This window comes from Gymnodraco acuticeps, unplaced genomic scaffold, assembly GCF_902827175.1.
Source record: "Gymnodraco acuticeps unplaced genomic scaffold, fGymAcu1.1, whole genome shotgun sequence".
Lineage (NCBI taxonomy): Eukaryota > Metazoa > Chordata > Actinopteri > Perciformes > Bathydraconidae > Gymnodraco > Gymnodraco acuticeps.
Genome location: NW_022992107.1, coordinates 4,792 through 15,000, shown reverse-complemented (window position 1 = coordinate 15,000; position 10,209 = coordinate 4,792). Strand labels below are relative to the sequence as shown.

Sequence of the window (10,209 nt, the reverse complement as noted above, 5' to 3'; positions counted from 1 at the left end):
TAACTTATTACTACTGTATGTGTACTATTACTGCAGTATGTGTACTTTTACTGCATTACTTGTCCTATTATCTGACTTATTACTGCTATATCTGTCTTATTACTACAGTATGTGTCCTATTACTGCTATATCTGTCTTATTACTACAGTATGTGTCCTATTACTACAGTATGTGTCCTATTACTGCAGTATGTGTCTTATTATGTGTCCTATTACTACAGTATGTGTCCTATTACTACAGTATGTGTCTTATTATGTGTCCTATTACTACAGTATGTGTCCTATTACTGCAGTATGTGTCCTATTACTACAGTATGTGTCCTATTACTGCAGTATGTGTCCTATTACTACAGTATGTGTCCTATTACTGCATTATGTGTCCTATTACTACAGTATGTGTCCTATTACTACAGTATGTGTCCTATTACTGCAGTATGTGTCCTATTACTACAGTATGTGTTCTATTATCTAAATTATTACTACAGTATGTGTCCTATTACTGCAGTATGTGTCCTATTACTACAGTATGTGTCCTATTACTGCATTATGTGTCCTATTACTGCAGTATGTGTCCTATTACTGCAGTATGTGTCCTATTACTGCAGTATGTGTCCTATTACTACAGTATGTGTCCTATTACTACAGTATGTGTCCTATTACTGCAGTATGTGTCCTATTACTGCAGTATGTGTCCTATTACTATAGTATGTGTCCTATTACTGCAGTATGTGTCCTATTACTACAGTATGTGTCCTATTACTACAGTATGTGTCCTATTACTACAGTATGTGTTCTATTACTACAGTATGTGTCCTATTACTACAGTATGTGTCCTATTACTACAGTATGTGTCCTATTACTACAGTATGTGTCCTATTACTACAGTATGTGTCCTATTACTGCAGTATGTGTCCTATTACTACAGTATGTGTCCTATTACTACAGTATGTGTCCTATTACTACAGTATGTGTCCTATTACTACAGTATGTGTCCTATTACTGCAGTATGTGTCCTATTACTACATTATGTGTCCTATTATCTAATGTATTACTGTAGTATGTGTACTATTACTACAATATGTGTACTTTTACTGCAGTATCTGTGCTATTATGTGTCTTATTACTGCGTCTTATTACCGCAATAGGTGTCCTTTTATGTGTCTTATTACTGCAGAATGTGTACTATTACTACAGTGTGTGTACTATTACTGCAGTATCTGTGCTAATGGGATTTCATGGGGAGATCTGGTCAATGTCACCTCTGAGGAGAGGAGCCAAGACAAGGGACAGGGACAGGGCGGGGGGATTACTCCAGAGAGACGAGGGGGAACAGCTGATGGAGACAGGAGTAGAGGGGGGGGGGGAGCTGCAGAGGAACTCTCACATTACTGACACTTGTGGTTTTTCTTTGGATTATTGAACTGAATATTCTTCATCTTAAAACTCGCCTTTTTGCACTGGCTTTGCACACTAGTTGAACATAACACTTTATATTAAGGTACACATGTTCACCACCAACTAGTTGTTAATTAACATGCATATTAGCAGTATATTGGCTCTTTATTAGTCATTATAAAACACTTATTGATGCCTTATTCTACATGACCGTATTCTACAAGTAATAAGCCTTTAGTTGAGAGTTTTTCCTCAATAACCCTCTAATTAGTGCTGATTCATTGCAAGTAAGGAAGTTGTTGTGCCTGAGTTCTGGTCTTAATATGCTCTGCTCAATAAGGGCCTAATAAGGCAGCAGCACCACAAGAATAGAAATTCTCCCATAATAACACTTAACAAATACGATCTATTCTGATGTAGCAAGACATGCAACTATAAGTGTTAATTGTGTCAAAATAACTTAAAGTGTGGTATTTTCCAACTCGGAATATGTTCACTAATAAGAGGCTCTAATATTCATGTTATTCATGTGTACCTTAATCTAAAGTGATACTGTAGATGTTTCTAGTTATTGTGCTTTTCATCTCATTTTTAATTATTGTTTTATTATTTTACTCCTATTGTGTTGTTCGATATTGTATGTGTTCCCTGGACAGCGCTTTGGTCAACTGAGGTTGTTTTAAATGTGCTATATGAATAAATAAAGATGAGATTGAGATTAGAGTCAAAGTAAAATGTAGACGTAGAGTCGTCTTAAAAGAAAAACGACAACAGGCGCCTCGTTGAGTGGAGGAGAGTGTTGGCGCTCTGCCGATCTCTCTCTCAGATATTTGCTGTCCTGCACCAGCTGGCAGACACGCAGCGGGTCAGGAATATTATCACGCTTTTTAAGATTCTCCTCTCTTGGTTTCTGAGCCTGGAAACTTCCCCGGAGCCGCTGTGGAGCTCCAGAAAGAGTCTCAACTTCCTCCTGTTTCCCTTCAACAACATGAAGCTGTTTCTCTGGACTGACCCTCAGCTGTCGCCACTCAACAGGTGTGTGTGTGTGTGTGTGTGTGTGTGTGTGTGTGTGTGTGTGTGTGTGTGTGTGTGTGTGTGTGTGTGTGTGTTGTGCACACGTGACCGCCTGTTGCTACACATAAAATATTCTGTCTGCAGACTTAAGTAGAACTCGTAGGCAACATTAGGGTAGGTGACAAACTGAGTGTGTGTGTGTGTGTGTGTGTGTGTGTGTGTGTGTGTGTGTGTGTGTGTGTGTGTGTGTGTGTGTGTGTGTGTGTGTGTGTGTGTGTGTGTGTGTGTGTGTGTGTGTGTGTGTGTGTGTGTGTGTGTGTGTGTGTGTGTGTGTGTGTGTGTGTGTGAGAGAAAGTGTACTTACGGACAGGACTCGGGCACGCTCCATTTGAATTCCCCATATCTCCTAACAGGGCACCTGAAAGTAAAACACACCACGAACATTAAATATATATTTGTTTATTATTCCACTAATATTTCATATTGATATAACTAAATAAGCTGAAGTGGAAAGGCAGACAAACACAGCTTATATAAACAATGACAGCTCTCCTCAGTTACAGTGTTTTTCGATGAGGGAGTACGTTTAAAAATGTATACAATAAATACTAAATAAAAGAAAATGTGTTAAAAAAAAATGATGAATACGGTAATAATAATAAAAAAGTAATGTACATGAGTTAAAATAATAATAAAGTACCAAAATATATATAAAAATGAATTATAATACAAATATATACACATAGAATTATAGACCAATATTTTAAAAATCAATTGAAGACCATGAAAATGTGTTTTATATTCTAGAAATACATATTATTGGTAAACTGCTTTCAGAATATATATAGATATTAAAATAAATATCAATAATATTAATTTCAAAATCAGTGATTAACTTACATGTGTGTAAAGTGTTGGTAAAATACTCCTAAACTTGGATATTTTTAACACTGATTATCTACAAACTGATTTAGTGATTTTTTTTACAAGGCTTTCGAAACAATAAGTTGTTATATACAATTTGTTTCGCGGATTTTAATTAGTAAATGTTTTTTGGGCACAATAGGCGCTTTCACACCGGAGTACTTTTCCCAGGAATAGTTCCGATAGTTCCTGGGATTTTGCGTTCACCCCAAAAAGATCTGGAACTAGAACTTAGTTTGCGCGAACCTTTTCACCTCCAGATAGTCCCTGCTAGAGAGGTGGTACTTTCCTGGGGAGGAAAAGGTTTGTCGGCCACACTAACCATTTCTGATTGGCTGGGCGAATTGCAAACCACGCCCCTTAAAACTCCGAAAAGTTTTGTGAAGCCGCCATTTATTTGCTCGCATTAGCATTATTAGCATTAGCATTATCCCAGCGCACCAACGGAGAGAGACTAACGTATGGCAACACAAAAAACATGTGAGCGGTGGAGTGATGAGGAGGTGTCAGCGCTTCTGGCGATTTACTCGGAAGACGCGACCCTGCAGCTTCTACTGAAGCCGGACTCCGGGAGTCTCCGGGAGACTCCGGGAGACTCCGGGAGACTCCGGGAGACTCCGGGAGACTCCGGGAGACTCCGGGAGACTCCGGGAGACTCCGGGAGACTCCGGGACTTTGGGCGGCAGTATACGCCGTGAAGTGGTTTGCGGCCTGCCAGTAAACCCAAAGCAGAAGAAGAAGAAGTGACGTCAGCGGCTTCATTTGCCTAACCCTCCCACAGGGACTTATTCCGGTGTGAACGCGATCTGCTCTTTAGTTCCAGGAACTTCGGGGGAACTAAGTACCGGGAACTAAGTACCGCAAAGTACTTGGTGTGAAAGCCTTATGAGTCATATGGAAAATGTGTGCATCACCACATCTTAATAGATTAGGTTTATTTTACAACACCATTATTTCATTGAATATAAAACAGTTATTCTGAACAGCACTGATACTAAATGCTGCAAATCCCATTTTGAAAAATATATAATTGAAACAAGTGTGTCATTTAAAAAGTGCTTCTGCTATCGACTCTCACTTCAGGGTGTGAAGGACGTTAATGGATAACAATTCTGCATCACAGTTAATTCATAAGTGGCGTGCTCAATGGTACTGGTGTCGAATTGCACAAGGAATGATTGCACTCATTCTAAATTGAGTATAAAAGGTTAATTAAGCACCAAACAGAACAGGAATGTGTGAAATGCAAGGTTTTATTGGCAGTAACGGTAAAATAACTGCCAATTATCACACTGTATGGCTTTGTTGAGAAGTTAACATCAAAATAAGTAGAATTATAATTACAGCTTTCAACTTTTTCTCTAATACGATTTTAATTGTTGTGTTGAAACTAAGGCCAGGTGTTGAAATATTCAGATTTAGTGGTGGTAAAATGTCTGATAGATTAATGGCAATAACATATCAGTGTTTGTTGTACAAATACGTAAACAGTACCTATTTTTTATGTCAAATATCAACTATTATACGAGGGGAATCGTGCAATTTAATTTATTATTTATTTATGTACATATTCCCTATCATGTCTTTTTAAGTCCCATTTATTGTTTTTATTGCTTTTATAGTGTCTTGTTGTTTTTATATTGTCTTGTTGTTGCGTGTTGGCACCTTGAGTTTATTGTAATGTCGTTGTACCTGTACAATGACAAATTAAAGATCTATCTATCTATTAAGTGATGATAGCGTCGTAGTTGCATTAACACTGCAAATTAGCAAATTAGCTAACCCGCTACATTTACAGTGACATTTATGAAAGCTGTATTTATCAATATTTATTATAATAACAGGGGATTCAATGACTGTAATGTGAAAGGGGTTAAACGCACTGGATTATCAATCAAGTGCTTCAGGTAGACTTGATATAGTATTGTATTGTCTTTCAGCACATTGTTTTGGTTTCCCTAAAACAACTGTTTGCACCATGTGGTGTTTACAGCTGTCCCCAAATAGCCAAACAATACATTTAAAAAAACAATTATTGCTACCATACCATGTCAAAGTAGAGTAATGTACTTTAACCTTTTACAGCAAACACACATTTCTACACAGCTCAATGTGTTTCAGTACTTTTTTCTTCATGTCCTTGCACCATTTCTATTCTATTTTTATTTGTATTACTTGCACTATTTTAGCTATTTTGTCTGCTTTATTATGTTTCTCTGTTGGAGGAGCCTGTCACCTAAGATTGTAATTGACATAACTACACTGTAGCTATGTCAATGAAAATAAAAGCCTTGAAATCTTGAAGTGGAGGTCATGAGGGTTAGCTGAGTGATATCTGGCTGGATGTGTAGAAAAGCTCCAATAAGCAAACACCATGAACCCTACTGTGGTTAGATGGTAAAAGTACACACTTCCTTTACTCAAGTAGAAGTACAGATACTCGTATTTAAAAATACTCTCGTGAAAGTAGAAGTACTGACTAAACTTTTTTACTCAAGTCAAAGTAAAGAGGCTTTGAAATGTACTTCAGTAAAAAGTACCCATAACTAGCAGCTGTTTTAAAGAGTACCTGACCTCCCTTTATATTAATAGAACAATAATGTCATTGTTAGCTAATGAATGTTTCCATGCTGAACAACGGCAACATGACAACGTTTCCATTGGTCCCTCTTCTTTAGAGAAGACCAGGAAATGATGGATACACGGATCGTGTTCCAATCAATGATCCAACGCAATGACTCTAAAGAATAATGATCACGCATCAAACACACATTCAGACTAAAGGAACCAGCTGTTTGGAAAATGAGAGAAGTAGAAAGTACAGGTATTTGAGTTCAACATGTAAGAAGTAGAAAGTACAGGTATTTGAGTTCAACATGAGAGAAGTAGAAAGTACAGGTATTTGAGTTCAACATGTAAGAAGTAGAAAGTACAGGTATTTGTTTTCAACATGTAAGAAGTAGAAAGTACAGGTATTTGAGTTCAACATGTAAGAAGTAGAAAGTACAGGTATTTGAGTTCAACATGTAAGAAGTAGAAAGTACAGGTATTTGAGTTCAACATGTGAGAAGTAGAAAGTACAGGTATTTGGGTTCAACATGTAAGAAGTAGAAAGTACAGGTATTTGAGTTCAACATGTGAGAAGTAGAAAGTACAGGTATTTGGGTTCAACATGTAAGAAGTAGAAAGTACAGGTATTTGAGTTCAATATGTAAGAAGTAGAAAGTACAGGTATTTGGGTTCAACATGTGAGAAGTCAAAGTAAAAAGTCGTCAGAAAAATAAGTAGTGGAGTAAAGTACTGATACCAGAACAATGTACTTAAGTACAGTAACAAAGTATTTGTACTCCACTACTTCTCACCTCTGCAGGACGCAGATGAGGAAGAGGAGGAAGAGGAAGAGGAGGGAGGGAGGGGCGTCCATTACGAGGAACCCTCCTGCCTCGGAGACAGCATGTTATGAAAGATGCTGTAATGCATTTGAGGCGCGTTACATCACCTAATTCTGACTCACAATGAGATTACGCCGGTCGGAACAAAGCCTGATAAGTAACCTCGTCTGAGACGCAGAAATGGGGCACAAATCCTTTTAGTCAGAGGGGGAGGGATCGCTGGGTAACACGGAGGCAGCTGTCGAGGAAATTATGGATTTCTGTGTTTATGAAGGTGGTGTGCACTTATCAGACTGACAGGTAATAGAGAGGGGAGACTGGACACACACACACACACACACACACACACACACACACACACACACACACACACACACACACACACACACACACACCATGTATACATCACTTCAGGTGACATTACATTGACTTACATGCATTTCCTAGAGACTTATCCTAACCTTGACCATAACTAACACATGCCTAACCCTAACCCTTACCCTAAACCTAATCCTAACCAAGTCCTAACCCTAAAATTAATGATTCCCCTCATGGGGACCTCCATTTTGTCCCCATAAGGGAGGCGAGTCCCCACACGTGACTGTGTAAACAGATTTAGGTCCCCACAAGGATAGTAATGCTAGGCCACACACACACACACACTCTCTTCTATGGGCATTTTGAGGCTTTTTGACTCAGAAAACTCTATAAAACACTCGTGTTGCAAACAGAGGGTGGGGAAATAGGTATTTAATGAAAGAGGGATTACAATATATAAACAGTAGTGCAGTGATGTCCCATTTCTGTGTTGGATCCTGAAGGCTACATCTCCCTGGTTCCCTCCACAAAAAAAGATTATGATTTTTGAAGTAAAAAGCTAATGTTGGGCTATAAAGGAACTACAGCATGGTCACATGACTTCACGTCTCCACCGCTAAGCTAAAGGCGGCTAACGTTAGGCTATAAAGGAACTACAGCACGGTCACATGACTTGACGTCACCACCGCTAAGCTAAAGGTTGCTAATGTTGGGCTATAAAGGAACTACAGCACGGTCACATGACTTCACGTCACCACCGCTAAGCTAAAGGCGGCTAATGTTGGGCTATAAAAGGAACTACAGCACGGTCACATGACTTCACGTCACCACCGCTAAGCTAAAGGCGGCTAATGTTGGGCTATAAAGGAACTACAGCACAGTCACATGACTTCACGTCTCCACCGCTAAGCTAAAGGAGGCTAATGTTGGGCTATAAAGGAACTACAGCACGGTCACATGACTTCACGTCACCACCGCTAAGCTAAAGGTGGCTAATGTTGGGCTATAAAGGAACTACAGCACGGTCACATGACTTCACGTCACCACCGCTAAGCTAAAGGCGGCTAATGTTGGGCTATAAAGAAACTACAGCACAGTCACATGACTTCACGTCTCCACCGCTAAGCTAAAGGTGGCTAATGTTGGGCAATAAAGGGGTCTAATGAGAAGCGTGATGACGTGACATATTGTGCCAATTTTCAGGTTCATATTAGTATTTATATTTTATATAGAAACTTGAGTGTTACAAAGGGATGTCACTAAGTTCTGGATGTAAACAAAGGAGTCCAATGGAGGCCTGGAAAAAGCAGAATATGGCCTCTTTAAGGTAACATAAATCTTAGTAATAGGGAAAGTATTATGGTAATCTCTTTTAAATATACCAGAGCTACCAACACTGCTTTCAAAGCAAGACTATGGTGTGAAGACGGGCTTGAAATGCTTTCCTTTAAACCATTAAAAGGAATCAGAGTTTATTCAGTGTTTGAAAAGTGTCTCCACTTTTTCTTCACTGCAACAACACCTGTCAATCAAACAGTGTGGGCGTCGCTCTGAAGTCTGTTTTCTTTTGTAGACGTTTTTTGTTAAAGAGTCTTCTTTCTCTCTTCTTCAATGTACGTCAAACTGCTGCTGCTGCTTTCAGAAAGTCATCGTCTTCTGAGGAGTTTTCTTCTTTAAAGAGAGAGCTACCAAATTGAACCTTCACTATTTTACGTGGTTGTATTTGCATTTACTTAATATTAAATAAATGTTTCTGATATTTAAAAATATATATATATATTTATATTGTTTATTATTGTTTGTTAGTTTTTATATTCTGTAATTTCTAGGGTGATATTTCTGCTTGTTATTATATCCTTTTTTTATTAGTTTTACTGTTGTTTTGTTTTATATGTTATTTTTGGTTTTCACACTTCTTTATTTTTTCAATTTTGCACTGAATGGATTATAAAGCCCACAAAATATTGGATCAATGGGCTTGAAACTGGACATTGTTTGTAAATATACATGTCTTGATAAAAAATGTTTCAAAATGCATAAAAGAATAAATAAAAATATGTAGTACCTGATGTACTTATATGATTCTGTTTTCTTCAAGGTTGTGTCTTCCTGGTCGAATGTACTTATTGTAAGTCGCTTTGGATAAAAGCGTCAGCTAAATGCAATGTAATGTTGTATTTTCTCTTTTTTTTGTTGTGGTACTGCAAATACCCTGAAATAATTGCATTATGCCACAAAATGATCGACGCCACAGGTGTCTCTTACCTGCGCTGGCTGGTCGCTGCGGTAACCCAGGCGACACAGTGTTCCTATGCAGAGTTGGTTGCTGTGGCGACAGGAGGCGGGGGTCTGTGAGGGCGGAGGTAAGGAAGGAGGTCGTGGTGACCAATGCGCCGCCAGGGTTGTTGCTGAACTGCAGTGCTGCGTTCTGATTGGACACGGGCACTGTGACGGGCATGGAGAAGGTGGGCTGCGGGACTGCTGACTGGAGGAGAGACAGGAAGGAGGCGGGGCTTAGAGTGATGTCACACACTTGTACATATATATAAACACACACATGCTTTTATCATGTACAGGTGATCAGTTAGTGATCAACACGCAGTCAACAATCACAACAAAAGTGTTTCCAAAACAGACCAGATTTACACGATTATATTCAGCTAAAGGACAAATAGATTTAAGACTTTTTAAAATCTGTGTTTTTAATTTTACTTTTACTTTTATGTATGCACCACGACATCAAGTCAAATTCCTCGTACGTGTCAACCTACCTGGTGATAAACCTGATTCTGATTCTGACACCAATTACTTAGAGGTTTTACAATGTAACACCTGAACCTGAAGGTCATTTAGAAAACTTCCAAGGGCAAAGACTTTTACATTTTAACATGAATTAAGGTCAATTTTTTTTATATAAGTAAATACAATTGTGTGTTAACTAATAAAGGGTTTTGGAAATTAACTCTTCAAGCAAACACACATCAAATATCTTCATCACACACACACACACACACACACACACACACACACACACACACACACACACACACCACACACACACACACACACACACACACACCACACACACACACACACACACACACACACACACACACACACACACACACACACACACACACACCACACACACACACTCAGTTTTATCA

General features: G+C 38.7%; 1 protein-coding gene across 4 annotated transcripts in view; it reads right to left on the bottom strand.

Annotated features, from left to right (window-relative positions):
• Positions 1 to 9,527, bottom strand: part of LOC117537706 (myocyte-specific enhancer factor 2D homolog) — a gene marked incomplete at its 5' end in the record, with an annotated part of 49,115 nt that extends 39,588 nt beyond the window's left edge. For all 4 annotated transcript variants that reach the window (XM_034203025.1, XM_034203028.1, XM_034203026.1 and 1 more), the window contains 2 exon segments: positions 2,773 to 2,826; positions 9,308 to 9,527. In XM_034203025.1, coding sequence (XP_034058916.1) covers positions 2,773 to 2,826; positions 9,308 to 9,527 — 274 coding nt within the window.
• Between the last annotated feature and the right edge of the window lie 682 nt (positions 9,528 to 10,209).